Below are 15,394 nucleotides of genomic sequence, written 5' to 3' on the forward strand. Positions count from 1 at the left end.
AGGGCCCTCACAAGGGTATCCTGGGCTATACTGAGGACCACGTTGTCTCCTACGACTGTAACAGTGACACCCACTCCTCCACCTTTGATGCTGAGGCTGGCATTGCCCTCAATGACCACTTTGTCAAGCTCATTTCCTGGTATGACAATGAATTTGGCTACAGCAACAGGGTGGTGGACCTTATGGTCCACATGGCCACCAAGGAGTAAGAGCCCCCTGGACCACCAGCCCCAGTGACAGGAAGAGGCCCTCAGCTGCTGGGGAATCCTTGCCCCAAACTGACCCCCTAATACACTGAGAATCTCCTGACCTCTAGTTTCTATCCTAGACCACCCCCCCACACAGAGGGAAGAGGCTTAGGGAACCCTACCTTGTCATGCACCATCAAAAAGTTCGCTGTACCCAGCCAAAAAAAAAAAAAAAAAAAAAAAAGAGAAAAGCAGTTACCTACAAGGGAGCTCCCATAAGATTGTCAGCTGATTTCTCGATAGAAATTTTGTAGGCCAAGAGGGATTGGCAAGAATATTCAAAGTGATAAAAAGCAAGGACCTACACCAAGATTACTCTACCGAGCAAGGCTATCATTCAGAATCAAAGAAGATAAATATTCCCAAATAAGAAAAAGCTACAGGAGTTCATTACCATGAACCAGGATGACAAGAAATGTTAAAGGGTCTTCTTCTTTTTTTAAGGTTTAATTAACTCACTTTTAGAGAATGGGGAAGGGAGGGAAAAGGAGAGGGAGAGAAACATCAATGTTAGAGAGAAACATCTATTGGTTGCCTCTCATACACACCCTGACCAGGGACCAAACCCACAACCTAGGCATGTGCCCTGACCAGGAATCGAATCAGCAACCCTTCACTCTGCAGGATGCTGCCCAACCAACTGACCTGCACTGGTCAGGGCTAAGGTTCTTCTTTAAGAAGAAGAGGAAGATAAAAAATATGAATAATAGGGAGTGAGCAGTGAGGCTGGTTGACGGTAACAAAGCTGAAAGGCTGTTCGCAGAGCAAGCTGAAGATGAATACCAGACGACTTGGATCTCAGCGAAAGAACAGTGCTTCAACCCTGACTGGTTCGGCTCAGTGGATTGCGTGCCGGCCTGTGAACCAAAAGGTCATCAGTTCAGTTCCCCATTGGGGCACATTCCAGGTCCCCATTTGGGGGCCAGAGGCAGCCCACCCTGTCAGTATTTCTCTCCCTCACTCTCTTTCTAAAAGTAAATATATAAAGTATTTTTTAAAGATAAAATAGAGAACAGTATTCCAGTTACTGAACTTTCAGCAAGTGGGCATTTTGAAAGTCATGATCTTCTTCAAAAAAGTCTCTACTGTGCGAAAAATAGTTTTGCCCAGTTATCCTCTCAAATTATCAGAAACAAAATTCTAGCTCAATCAAGATAAAATGAATTTTTCCACACAGAAAAACATCTGCGGTCTGTTTGCACCACTAAAATTGCAAATGGAATTTAAGGCAGTTGCAGCAGGTCCAGCATCTCCCATTTCTTTCAAGTTCAAACCTTTCGCTGGATATTTTGAGGAGTAATGATGAGACTATTAGACCTGAAGATATTCTTAATGACCCATCACAAAGTGAACTAATGGGAAAATCACACTCGATAGGGGAATATTAACTTGGGTTACTGAAATTCAGTATGCTGTTCATGGAAATGGAGGGGCTACATCTTTACAGCCGTCTTATTATCGTCGTCGGCAGCCGTCCGTCTCGAGAGACGATGGTGTAGCTTCTTAAGAGTCTATCTGCACCGCCGAGAATGGCTGTGCAGTCCGACTCGGGAGTGACACGGTATCTGTCTCCTCCCGTGTTGAATCGACATCTTGCGATGACACTGGAGTGTCCTCTCCAGTGAAGCTGAAGCTACAGAGCCTGGGCAGGGTGATATGGAGGGTCTGCTGTTGCCCATGCAGCAGACCCCCCCTCTCTTTGCAGCTGAAGGGCCCAAGGGAAAGACGGAGTCAATACAGCTTGGCTTCAGGTGAGCCGCAGGAGTTGCCGGTGTTGACTACAACGTCAAACCGCCTTAGGGACTCCGGCTCCGGATTTTCTGTCGGGGTTTACTCCCTTAGCCTTTCCCCTGAAGAGGTATGCCGCAAGGCAGCGGAGGTTTTTTGGAGTCAGAGTTTTCCTTCTCTGATGTGCCCTGACTGGAAGATTAAACCAGCGACACTTAGCTCGCAGGCCGACGCTCAATCCACTGAGCCAAACCAGCCAGGGGTAGCCGTCTTATTATAATGTTATGTATACAACATTAAAAATACTGATCCAGCCTAACCGGTGTGGCTCATTTGCTCAGGTATAGTGTGGTATTTTATAATTTATTTAATAATCATTTTTCTCAGTTCACTTTACTGCAATGAACAATTTAATAAACAGCTGTCAACTTTTAAGATGAGGTGCTTCTTGATTGGTAACAGATTAAGACCTGGCAATGCAACATTTTGCAAGTAAATCCCAACTAACCAATTAGAGTATTCTTGTTAAAAGTATGTGTAGTTTGGAGGCCGACTGTGAGCAACTTCCTGAAAGCATCCAAAATGCAGAAGACAACAAAAACCTGGTTAACTTGTTCCTGATTTGACATTACTGTTCTTTTCACTTCAAGTTGCTGAACAAATCACAAAGTTCCAAAATTAAGTCTACCAACTCAGATTTACAGATTTAAAAGTGATAGGACTTCCTTAAGATCTCAATAACCAAGTAGGTAGCTTATTTAATATCCAAGTAAAATTCAAATTACTGTAACAATGTGATTACTTACATTGAACTTTCAACAGAACACACCACACTTAAATGACTGCTCAATAGAAGCATAATTTTTTACTGTATATATACTTATAAATATTATTTTGGTTGAATCTTAAAATTGCTTTTTCACTTTTCCTCTTTAGAACTCTTTGATGGTTTCTTAAGCAGAGAAAAAGCCTTTTAAAAACAGATCAGGGATCATTTGAGATCTTGTTTCCCCACAAATGTTGTCAGTTTGGGCTCAAATAAACTCATAAAGATTTATAAATAAATAAATAAATGCAGATTATAATATTACAGCTAACCAAAATTTAAAGACACTTAATATTTTAAGTTATTAAATGCTTCAAGTCATTACATTTTAAAATTGTAATAGCGCGCTGTAATTTGAATTCATTTGCACTAAAATAAATTATTGTCTGTCGTTTCTACTTCTGTATATTTTCGAGACTCATCAATATTGTTCTAATATTAATCAAAGCAGGAGTAATCTGTTTCCAGCATTTGGCTCAATGGGAACAATTTTTCTTACACCTTTAAGGACTTAAAAGGGGGAAAAGCATGATTTAGAACATAGAAATTTGTCACCTCCCAGGAGCCAAATAGATTTTTTTTTTTTTTACTAGTTTCAAAGGAGCACAATTAAACTGCTAGGTTAAGCTCAAAGGTCTTTTTTATATTATGCTTCGACGGTTCTCCGCTTCTCTTTGTATTCCATTTTAGCTTCCACATTCTTCTACCTAGCCGCCTCACTCTCTTCTCCAGGCCCCATTTCTTCAAGGTTTCAGAGTCGTGCTCTCCCCGATAAAAGAAGTCCCAGTATTTTCACACCTTCTCTGTGGCTAGTAAGGGACCCCTACAGCCGCAGCTCAGAGCCTTTTCTGCTCCCATAGGGCACCGCGGGAGGAAGCACCTGGTGGCCTCGCGGGGCGGGGTGCACACCTGGAGAGGGGTGGCGCCCCAATGACCTCGCAGTGGGTGGGGGAGGGGAACCTGCTCCCTCCTCCGCCCCCGCACAGTGACTCATTGCGGAGAACCCACAGGCAGAGGTGAGCAGCCCCGGATTGGCGCGGGAGGCGGGGCCGCCAGGTCTGGCAGGTCCGCTCCACTCCGCCCCACGCCCATAGTTCGCAGTCCTTCGGAGAGCTAGCGTCTTAAGCCCGGCTCGCGGTAGCATCTTGCAGCGGTCTTCTGCACGCTAGTGCGCCCAACGCTCCGACCCGTCAGCGGGCTCCTGTTGGCTCACTCCTTCCCCGCGCCCTCCGGAGAGACCCAGCCACCTCGCTCTCCTGCTCGGCGCGCGCGCAGCATGGCGCCCCCCCAGGGCCTCGCGTTCGGGCTCCTGCTCGCAGCAGCGACGGCGGTGGCCGCGGCTCAGAACGGTAGGGAGCGGAATTGTGGGGTCAGCCTGGTCCTGGGATGGGGGTGTGTTGGCCCCCGGCACCTGAGACGGCGACTGGGGAAGGGGAGGGCTGCCGCAATTCCCCGTCTGGAGATTCTACCGCGCAGGGGGGGCGGCGGGAAGTCGTCCACTCGCGCGGGCTGAGGGAGCAGCCTCACCTGGCCGCTTTGCACTCCTCTTAGGGAAGTGGCCCGGGGCGTGGACAGAGGAGCAGGCAGGGAATGGAGTGGCTGAGTCGGGATTCCTCGGACGAGGGTCGGGGCGCACTTCGGGTTCTGGAGTGGCCGAAACCAGCTCGAGCCGGTTGGGGAGTCTGCGACGGCGACCTGCGGGCCCGCCCCTCCCGGAGCACCTGCGGCGGTCCCCGGATGTTGGTCTCGGGAGGGAACAGGTGGCTGTCGGGAGGCTGTCGGGGCCGCTCCTCAACCTGTGCACCGTAGAAAGTCTGCCTGGACCTTGAATACGAGGCGTGTAGGCGGTTTCCTTTTTCTAAGGAGCATATAAGTAATGCCAAGTTTATTGAAGGGAACCCAGAAATACCGATAACCCTAAAGGGTTAAAAAAAACCCATAATCCCGCCACTTCAAGAGAATCCTATAATTAATAACAAGGTGTGGTTTTCTTTAAAACATTGCTCTAAACGTTGCCCTAAATCTAAACACAAAATTTTGTATCTTGATTTTTTTTTTTTTTGGCTCCCCACATTACATCTAGTTTTCCATTTCTTTTAGTCTTGAAAAACACGATTTAAATGGTGACATAATAATCTGTATCGCGCAAGGGCACACCGTTATCCAAATGCCAGACATGTAGTTTGATTCCAGTTTTTCTTACTTTGGGATAAACATCTTGGCTGCTGTCATTTGTAAGATGGTGGTCAGAAGTGACATCGCAATTGGGCCAAGGTTTCTGGAAAGGTTATTATACCCTTACCAGCAGGGCACAGCCTAATTACATTTTAAAAATAAGGCAGTTTAATCAACTCATGGTTTTCTAGATTACTTCTGGGGTTAAAGACTTAAATCTTAAGTTGTTTTAGAGTGATGATAGCTGCTCAAGGTCTGTGTTCAGAAAGTCTGTACCTGTTTGGTCTGTTTTAAATTTGACATTGGTTGGGCATGAAAAATGTGCTTTGAGCAGGTAGTGCAGCATCAGATTTTAATTCCTTGAGGAGAGCCACTATACTTCATTTGTGACCCTAATATTGAGTTTAGTGCTGGTCAGAGTATGTAGGTGGTTAGTATTGATTATAATTTAAACAGGAAAAAATTAAAGCCAACTAAGAACACGAAGGGTCAATATTAAAATTCTTTGTTTTGTTATACTGTATTTTGTTTTTAATGATTGTCCTCTCTTAGACAAAAGAAATTAGATGGACTTTCCAATCTGAAGTTAAAATTCACTTTTGAGATAGTCAAGGATATAACTATTAAACTGACATCAATACTCAGGATGTGCCCTGGCTGGTGTGGCTCAGTGGATTGAGGGCCGGCCAAAAGGTCACCACCAGTTGGGTTCCTGGTTCAGGCACACACCTGAACAGGTCCCTGTCTGGGGGCATGCCACAGGTAACCTGTTGATGGTTTCTCTGGCACCTTAATGTTTCTCTCGCTCCCTTCCCCTCTAAATAAATAAATAAATAAATAAATAATCTAAAAAAAATTTTTTTTAAATACTCAGCATGTACAGCAAAGTTGGATACCAGTGTTTAATTTACTTAGGAAACCCGCATACTGAGTTGCTCCCGAATTCAGCTGAAAGTATAATTTTTCTAAGATATAATTATAGTTCAAGGGCTGAATATATTACCATTAAGCCCCAAAGCAAGGAAGGGAGGAAGGGAATGGAACTGTTAAATTTTTGAGGAAGAGTTGGGAACTGACAGGCAAAGGTTTATCTTACTTATTAACAGGGCAGGAAAGAGAGAAGGAGCTGACCCTGGGAATATCATGAAGGCCAAGCTGACTGTGGTGTTGGAGAGCTGTATTCTTGGTTTAAAAAAATCAAAATAAGAATGCATGAAAATTAGACAGTATGTCTATATAATATATACAAATTATGTCAACCACTCTATAGCTGAAAAATAAAACATTCAGCAATCACTTTTAAGGCTTTGTGTCCCTGTAACTTAGGCACTATTGTCAGAACATAATTTAGCCGGAACACCGGAGTTGATAGTTGATTCACATTTTAAAGTGGATTTTCCCCTCCCCTTAGAATGTGTCTGTGAAAAATACAAACTGACCACAAACTGCTCTGTGAACCAACTTGGTGAATGCCAGTGTACTTCAATTGGTACACAGAATTCCGTCATTTGCTCAAAACGTGAGTAGAATATCTTCATTGCCTTTAAACTTTATTTTGACATACAAAAAAACTTTATTGTATTTTTTTCATTACCATTTAACCCCCTTATGCCTGCCCCTGTAATCACCACACTTGTCCATGTCCATGAGTCCTTGTTCCTATTTGCTTGGTCCCTCCACCCCCTAGTTCCCCCTCCAGTACATTTTTTTAGAAGGTTTTATTCACTTATTTTTAGAGAGATGGGAAGGGAGAAAGAGAGGGAGATAAACATCAATGTGTGGTTGCCTCTCACACACTCCCAACCGGGGACCTGGTGTATGGCCCAGGCATGTGCCCTGACCCGGAATCGAACCAGCAACACTTCGTTCGCAGGCTGGCGCTCAATCCACTGAGCCACAGCAGCCGGGGCCATTTTTTTTATTGTTGTTCTATTACAGTTGCCCAATTTTTCCCCCGTTGCTCTCCACTGCTTGACTTATATTTCTTTAATGGGTGTGTTTTTTTGAGCTGGGAAACCTTTTATTGTCAAATCTGAATTGTGTTATTTTGCCAATTATCTCATACCTGAAAGCTTCTTATCTTGAGAAAATGAGTATGGCACGTGTAAGTCTACAATAATCTTTGGCCCTGGGAGTTTGGAATTAAAACTAAAATTTCTTTTCCTTAAGCATAAAATTGCAGTTATTTTTTTTTCAGTATGACGTTGAGCTTTTTTTGTAGTGGCTTCCAAATGTTTGGTGATGAAGGCAGAAATGTCTCACTCAAAGTCTGGGAGAAGACTGAAACCTGAAGACGCTATTCAGAATAATGACGGACTCTATGATCCTGACTGTGATGAGAACGGGCACTTTAAAGCCAAGCAGTGCAATGGCACCACCACCTGCTGGTGTGTGAACACTGCTGGGGTCAGAAGAACAGACAAGGACACTGAAAAAACCTGCTCCGAACGAGTGAGGACCTAGTGAGTTGCCTGCGTTACTTGTTTTCATACTTTTCAGATTTTTTAATTAAACTTATTTTTTGAATATGTAATACAATTTAATGATTTAGATTCAAAAGATAGAAAAGGGTGTACAGTGAGTGAAAAGTCTCCATCCCGCCTCAGTCGTCCAGTTACCCAGTTTACCTCCACAGAACTGATGTCACCAGTTTATTCTATAACCTTCCAGAGAGATTTTATGAACTTACTGGCAATAATATACTTTTATTTTTAATATATTTTTTTCTTATAGTAGCATGCTAAACACAATCAAGCTAACATAAGCAAAAACGAATTTATTGGCAAGAACTAAAAACTGGGAAGCTATCAAAACCAGGATAGGCATTCTCTACGCTTCTGTCTTATGGAGTCTCAAGGTTACTTTTCTGTTGCTCTTAGCACTGTTTTGTGTCTTCACCTGAACATTGCCCAACATGACCAGCTAAGCCTTGACCTCATGTGACCTTGCGTGTTGTGGCCAGAGACCAGAGGGTCTGTGTTAGAAAAGGTGTTTCCTCCTGGATAAATTCCGTTGTTTTTTTTTCAAATACAAGGAAAAGTTTATTTAGAAAGTCACAGAGGTGGAAGATGTGGGCTCAGGAAAAGTTACAGGGGCAAAGGAGAGGCCTTTGGAGCATAGGAGAAAGAGAGAGGCCTGGGGGAAGGGCATGGGGAAAGGCGTGGTTGTGGAGAAAAGCTTGGGCGGGCTCCATAGAGTGAGTCGCTGTACAAATTCTTTATGAACAATGTGTGGGGGCCAAGGAAGAATTTAAAGGCATATCAATTGCATAAATCCTTTTTCTGTTACCTCTACTAACTTATTAAGAAAATAATGTAAAAGTCTGAGTTGTTACAGTTAATATTGTCTTTCTACTTTACAGCTGGATCATCATTGAACTCAAACACAAAACAAGGGAAAAGCCTTATAATAGTCAAAGTTTGCAGGCGTAAGTGCTATTAAATGCATTATAATTTGCACAGTTGGTGCTCCAATCTTACATCCTACATGAGAAAAACTAAAATAAGTCTCAATGCTTTTTTGTATTTCTTAAAAAGATGCTATACATAATCGTTTTAACCTTATCTTGAAATTGAGTTGTAAGAATAGTACAGATTTCTGTAGTACCCTTCACTGAGATTTACCAGTGAATGCTGTTTTTTTTCATGTGTGTGTGCATATGCGCTTTGTATATCTTCTATCTAAGCATGTATATTTTTTTCTAGAACCAGGTGAGAGCAAATTGTAGACATAGTGCCCCTTGACCCCTGAATACTTCAGTGTATCTTTCCTTAGCAACAAAATGCATTCTCTTTCGTAACCACTGTACAGTTACCAAATTCATAAAACTTACCCATATTGTGCCAATTTTCCCAATGTTGTCCTTCATAATATTTTTTAATTCTTTGACCCAGGACCCAATCTAAGATCATGCATTGCATTTAGTTGTCATGACTATTTATTCTCTTTAATATGGAACATTGTTTTGGCCTTTTTTGCCTTTCATGACCTTGATATTTTTGAATAGTGTGGGCAGTAGTTTTATAGAATGTCTCTCACATTTGGTTTTTCATTTTCTCATAATAAAGTACAGCTTATACCTTTTTTTTCCTCTTGGTTTATTACCACCATTTATAAAACCAGCCCTGGGGAAAAAACTAGGTCTGGGGACACATATGTGGTCTTAATATAGGGAATGTCAAGTTACATATTTTTGACAGAAAAAACCACTTAAGTGATACTATGTACTCCAAAGTATTTCACATCAGGAAAGACATGATGTCATCCTGTCCCTGTACAGATGATGTTACCTGTGGTTAAGGTAGTGTCACCAGGTTTCTCCACTGTAGGATTACCATTTTCCTCTTTTTAATTAATAAATATATAATCTGTGGGCAGATATTGATACTCTGTTTCTAATCAAAGTGGAACTCAACAGTTTAGCATCAGTGGGTGATTCTTGCTTGAGTTATATTTGCAAAATGACATAAAGTTTTCAAGTTTGATTAATAACAAATCTAGACCTTGAGCTATCTGCTTAGTTAAAAAGCACTGCTTCTTAATGTGTAGTACAACTGTTCTAAAAAACCACAATTTTTAATCATTTACAGTGCACTTAGGGACATGATCGCAACTCGTTATCTACTGGATCCAAAATATATTACAAATATCCTGGTAAGTTTTTTTTTTTTTTTTTTTTTTATAGCAAATGAGCTCTGACAGAAAGTTGGTGAGGTGGTATGGTTTGGGTCTGATTTTTGATGGTGATTAAATTGCATTTGAGGAGTAGTTTTAGCCCCGGGCACGTCATAAAGCAAATTCCCTGTTTTTCCTTCTGTAACCTTTAAAAACCTGTTTATCCTTAAAGAAAATGTAGTATCTCTTAGTATCCCAAATGCTTGCCATCTTCTTACCCTGGAAAACTGCTCTCTGTGGTTGCTGTTGGCACACATTTACGTTGGGGTGCCTAGTGCCCATCTCCTCTGGTTTCAGGAGTTAGTCCTTTTAACAAGGTAGCCCTTCCCGAACTTTTTCAACTCTGGTTGGAAAATGCTTGAATAGTGTGATGAAGCTCTTTGAAAGCAGTATGAGTTTATTCTTAAATTCCTCTAGATTAAAGTTGATATATATTTTTAAAGATTTTATTTATTTATTTTTAGAGAGAGGGGAAGGGAGGAAGAGAGGGAGAGAAACATGGATGTGTGAGAGAGATACCCATAGGTTGCCTCTCACACATCCCCAACTGGGACCTGGCCTGCAACACAGGCATGCAACCTGACCGGGAATCAAACCTGTGACCTTTTGGTTCGCAGACTGGCACTCAGTCCTCTTGAGCCACACCAGCCAGGGCTAAAGTTGCTATTTTTAAAAATATTTTTTGGAAGGAATGTACTTTTTTGCTTCCTAAAAGCAGAACATGGGAAGTGCATACTGCTTTTTGGATTGCATTTACAGTAGTCCCTCTCTATATTGCGGTTCACTTATCGCGGCCTCACTGTATCGCAGGATTTTTAAAAATATTATATTTAATTATTTATCGCAGATTTTTCACTACATTGTGGGATTTTGTGGTACTGTGTATGTATATTGTTAAAGTTGCATAGGTTTAAGAGTGTAGAATAAGTTTAAGAACATAAGCAGTGCTTATACAAGTGTGGGAAAGGTTAATAAGGGACTGGGAATGGTTTATAAGTGTGGGAAGGGTTTATAAAGCCTTAAAATATATATGAATACCAAAATAAATGTAAGGTTCCTACCTTGCGGATTTTCACCTGTCGTGGGGGGATCTGGAACATAATACCCGCGATAAGTGAGAGGATACTGTATTTAGCATTTTAGTCTTAAAGTAGTTCTAACCAAATACAGTGCTTTATCTTACTCTAAAATCTTTTCAGAAGAAAATTTTTTTCGAAAGAAAAATGCATTGTAATTATCATTGATTGAATTACTGTCTTAGTTCCTTGGATCGATTTAAAGACCTAAAGATTTATTTATTTATTTTCTACTAATTAAAATTATTACTGATATACTCAATTATCTACTAGTGGAAAGGAACATTGACACATGATTTTGGTTATGTTAATATTAATTTGTATTTTTCAATTTCCCCTGCAGTATGAGAATGATGTCATCACTATTGATCTGGTGCAAAATTCTTCTCAGAAAACTCCAAATGATGTGGACATAGCTGATGTGGCTTACTATTTTGAAAAAGATGTGAGTAAAATCTTCCTCACTTTACTCTTGTGTATGTGTAATGTTCCTTGTCATGTCCCCGTGGATACAAGGTCTTTCATCATCTTTTTTTCCACTTACAAATCAACCATATCTAACCATTTTCCAAGCGGTTCTTGTGCTGCAATTAATGTTGTCTTCCTTGTCACTCTCATACACCTTTCTTACACAACTTTCTTACTTCTTTGTATATTTATGCTTTTTTATCAAATTGTTCTGCCTAGAATATCTTCACATAATTCTTATCTGTTACCCCCTTGTTGGTAGTTACTTAGTTTGTGTGTATAGCCTTTCCCTGTTATGTTCATGAATAAGAGTTATATGAGAAATGCTTTGTGATAAAATCATTTGTTTAAGCTTTAATATATTATAGTAAGCTATTTTCTGGGATTTGCCTGAAAATAATCTGGCCTGAGGGATGTCGGAGGGATAGAAGGAAGAACAGGTAAAATAAGATTGGCCGTGTGTTTATATTGTTGATGGGTACGTGGAACTTCATTGTAGTATTGCTTCTACTTTTTTATATGTTTGAAAATTTCCCATAATAAGGTTTTTTTTTTTAAATTGCAATATATGAGATTGTTATAGCTGAAACCATAAAGGTTTTTGGCAAAAGTAATTTTGGTTAATAATTGGCATGTGATTTCACGAGGCCAGGTTTTCTTAAATATAGTCATACCTCGGTACTTGTCAGCTTCCAGAGTTGTCAAACCTGATACTCGTCACATTTTGATGAGAAAAATGTTTCAGCACTCAGCACTTGCTGGCCACTCATCACATTTGCTAGAACTTGTGTGAGTCACGATGCCACCCTGCAAGAGAAAATGCTTGATCATTTGTTGCTTGCTTACCACTTACCGGAACAAATTAATGGTGAGTACTAAGGTACCACTATATTTTAAATTGCTTTTCTCGTTCTCAATATAGGTTAAAGATGAATCCTTGTTTCATTCCAAGAAAATAGAACTGAACGTAGATGGGGAACAACTGGATCTGGATCCTGGTCGAACTGCAATTTACTATGTTGATGAAAAACCACCTGAATTTTCAATGCAGGGTCTAAAAGCTGGTATTATTGCTGTCATTGTGGTGGTGACAATAGCACTTATTGCTGGAATCGCTGTTCTGGTGAGTATAGAACAAGTAAAATTTCATTAAAAGGTGTATTTTTTCAAGGAACTGTGGCAATATCAAAAGGCTTACGATCCATGTTCCAGAATGATATAAATCAAACAAGAATCTTCATCTTTTATTTTCTTAATAATTCTCTGTAATGAGTGAATCTATTGCATTTTTGGTCCCTTTTTATTAAAAAAAGTCACCTTATAAAGCAAGGAAGGGTACTAATCTGAGAAAAGCTGATAGCTGAGCACCTCACAGGTCAGTTATGTTGCTGTCAAGCAGCAAATGGCCTTCAGCTCTCCTCACTACAAACAGTTCAACACTCCTGCCAGGGTTAGTGCAAGATATCTGAACTCTGAGACCATTCAATGAAATGAAATAACAGAACACAAATTAAGGTTAACATAGAAAAAAGTTAAAAATGATTAATACAAAGCAGCAATTTTTATTTGATTTGTTGATTTTAGAGAGAGAGACATCAATTTGTTGTTCCACTTACGCATACCTTGGTTGTTTTCTTGTGTGTCTTCTGACTGGGTGGTCAAACCTGCAACATATCAGAATGACACCCTAACCAAATGAGCTGCCTGGCTAGGGCACCAACAATTCTAAATAAAAGATGAGCAAATTGAATTTAGCAGTGCCTCAGAAGAATGGATCACATGAATAAGCAAGGTTTATAGAAATGTAAGGATACTTCAGTGTCAGGAAATCTTACCAACATAAAGAATTCAGAAGTAGATTTGAGGGTATGTGGAAATTTATATTTTCAGTTCAGTGGAATTATCACACTTGGCTATCCACCTGGAAGAAAAGCAAAGTTGAATTCCAGTGTTACCCCACCAGGGCTGACCAGATTGTGCAAGTGTGTGAATGGCCAAGTACATCTGAAAGCAGTCAGGCAGTACACCCATGTTGGAATATACAGATTCCAGATGGATTATTGTTGAAAATGTTTAAAAATAAAACATCTCAATTAATTTAGGAAATGTTTATATAATCTTGTGATAAAGGAAACCAAGTAAAGCAGGAAATCTGAAATCTGTGAAAGAAAAGATAGCCTGTATACTTGACTTTATTTTAATTTTAAAATCCAACTAAAGACAAATCTTAAATTTCACGACTAAAAATATATATTATTTTAAAAAGGTCTACCACAGACCTGACTGGTGTGACTCAGTGGGTTGGGCGCTGTCTCTCAAAGTGAAAGGTTGCTGGTTTGATTCACGATCAGGGCACATGCCTGGGTTGCTGGCCAAGTCCCTTATTGGGGGCATGCTAAAGGTAACCTTTTTCATGCTGGATGGCTGTTGTGTTGGCTGTTGTCATTTTTTTATTTGACAGTCTAAGGGGAAAGAGGTCAGTGCACCTGACTAAATAGTCAGGTCTTCATGTTTTAAAAATTCTCACCAGTTAAAAATTGCTGATTTAGACCAACACTTCGTTAGCAGTCCTAAAAGTAATTTTTTTTCCCTATTCAGGTTATTTCCAGAAAGAAAAGAATGACAAAATATGAGAAGGCTGAGGTAAATGGATGACTAAATATACATTAATAAAAATTGTATCTCTTCTTAAAGTTCTAGCTTACCTGCTACTTTCTCCTGCCACTTTGGCTGCCTTAGCTCTCTAAGCAGCAGTTGAAGCATGCACCTAATGTGTGCTTCCTATAAAATAGCCTTTTTAAAAAAATTTAAATAAGTCTCATAAATGTAGAAGAGAATTATCTTGCTTTCTTCTTAGGTCATTTTTTAAACTTTTCAGAAAGAACAAAAGATTGGAAAATTGTTTTAAAATTTTTTTCCTCTATTTCAGATCAAGGAGATGGGTGAGATGCATAGGGAACTCCATGGATAATTGCTGTCATTTGAATAGTAACTAGAAGAATTGAAATTAGCAGATGGACTCAGATTACAAATATGAACATGGGACAGAGACATCTCTGAAGACTATTTTGTTAGTTAACGTATTTGTAATAGTAAAACCTACTCAAAATATAAGCAGCTTGAAATTGACTTTACCAATCTTAAAATGTGGACCACAAGTGTCTTATACTGTATATGCAGATCTGATATCCCAGAATCTGATTGTCCTAGAATTTGGATCGCATTGTTAAAATTATTTATCATAACATGGAAGAGTGTGCATTAAATATGCTTCCATTTGTGACTGAAAGCTGCCTTCCTACTTACTTTTGGGTCTTGTACATAAAGCCTTTTTTTATGAACTATGGAATAAAACACTTTAAAACTGAATTTCCTAGCTTTGAATTGTATTGAATCAAATTTCATAATATACACATAAGATAATGGGTTAGGAAATGCTGTGAATGCTAGCTACAAATTAGTGTTTTGCATGAGTACTTCTAATCATGCATATTCAATATAAATTGTATAACCTATGATATATAACTTCCACACAGAAAAATCAGTTTTATTCAGAATGAATCTATAAGAATTCTGCTTTAGGCACATTGGCATTTTGGCAAAGATACCTTTAGGCAGAATTGACAGAAAATGTTCTGAACCATGAATTTTATGATTGGTCAAGCTAGAAGCACCAGTTTTTCAGCATCTTATATAATGATTAATTATGATACAAGTATACAAGGTGGGGCAAAAATAGGTTTACAGTTGTGAATACACAAAACACTTCATTCTTGTATTATTATTGTATTTTCCATGTGAACAACTATAAACATACCTTTGTCCCACCCTGTATTTTATATAAAGTTAAATATTTTCTTTTTGGGTAAGAAAACTTTTAAAATACTATGAAAAAAATATTAAAGGAAATGTAAAAAGTATATTTAAACATGATTTTCATCCTTTTTGTAGTAGGCAGAATTCTAGGATGGTCCCCAAGATTAAATTACATTATATGGCAAAGGTGAGGAGATTTTGCAGATGTAATTTAGAAACCTGGCGCTAGCCTTCCAGTCAAGATAGGGGCATAGGTAGACACACTTTGCCTCCTTGTACAACCATAGGATTACAACCAGTTCTCAAAACTAATAACACTGACCCATCAGAAAATCGAGCTGAATGGGAGTCCCAACAACCAAGGATTTAAAGAAGACTCATTT

At 39.6% G+C, this 15,394-nt stretch overlaps 1 protein-coding gene, 1 non-coding gene and 1 pseudogene across 2 annotated transcripts; 2 read left to right on the forward strand and 1 right to left on the reverse strand.

Annotated features, from left to right (window-relative positions):
* The first annotated feature begins 963 nt into the window (after nucleotides 1-963).
* Nucleotides 964-3,577, forward strand: LOC150005923 (proteasome maturation protein pseudogene; annotated as a pseudogene).
* A 269-nt stretch (nucleotides 3,578-3,846) lies between these two features.
* On the forward strand, nucleotides 3,847-14,564 carry EPCAM (epithelial cell adhesion molecule). Its single transcript, XM_090281260.1, has 9 exons — nucleotides 3,847-4,151; nucleotides 6,389-6,496; nucleotides 7,199-7,439; nucleotides 8,339-8,404; nucleotides 9,567-9,630; nucleotides 11,071-11,172; nucleotides 12,118-12,318; nucleotides 13,794-13,838; nucleotides 14,125-14,564. The coding sequence occupies exons 1-9, from the start codon at nucleotides 4,079-4,081 to the stop codon at nucleotides 14,164-14,166; spliced, it is 942 nt and encodes a 313-aa protein (XP_090137386.1). The 5' UTR covers nucleotides 3,847-4,078; the 3' UTR covers nucleotides 14,167-14,564.
* Nucleotides 9,073-9,208, reverse strand: LOC150005925 (small nucleolar RNA SNORA72). Its single transcript, XR_016512199.1, has one exon. It is a non-coding gene; the product is annotated as a small nucleolar RNA SNORA72 (small nucleolar RNA).
* Nucleotides 14,565-15,394: the final 830 nt, after the last annotated feature.

Source organism: Furipterus horrens, unplaced genomic scaffold (assembly GCF_987537825.1).
Source record: "Furipterus horrens unplaced genomic scaffold, mFurHor1.1.pri manual_scaffold_6, whole genome shotgun sequence".
In the NCBI taxonomy this organism is placed as follows: domain Eukaryota; kingdom Metazoa; phylum Chordata; class Mammalia; order Chiroptera; family Furipteridae; genus Furipterus; species Furipterus horrens.

What these genes read in the sequence shown, in the direction of transcription:
- EPCAM (XM_090281260.1), top strand. Translation starts at nt 4,079, where the DNA reads ATGGCGCCCCCCCAGGGCCTCGCGTTCGGGCTCCTGCTCGCAGCAGCG. An exon ending in AATAGTCAAAGTTTGCAGGC is followed by an intron (nt 8,405 to 9,566) that starts GTAAGTGCTATT and finishes AATCATTTACAG; the next exon opens with TGCACTTAGGGACATGATCG. An exon ending in CAAAATATGAGAAGGCTGAG is followed by an intron (nt 13,839 to 14,124) that starts GTAAATGGATGA and finishes CCTCTATTTCAG; the next exon opens with ATCAAGGAGATGGGTGAGAT.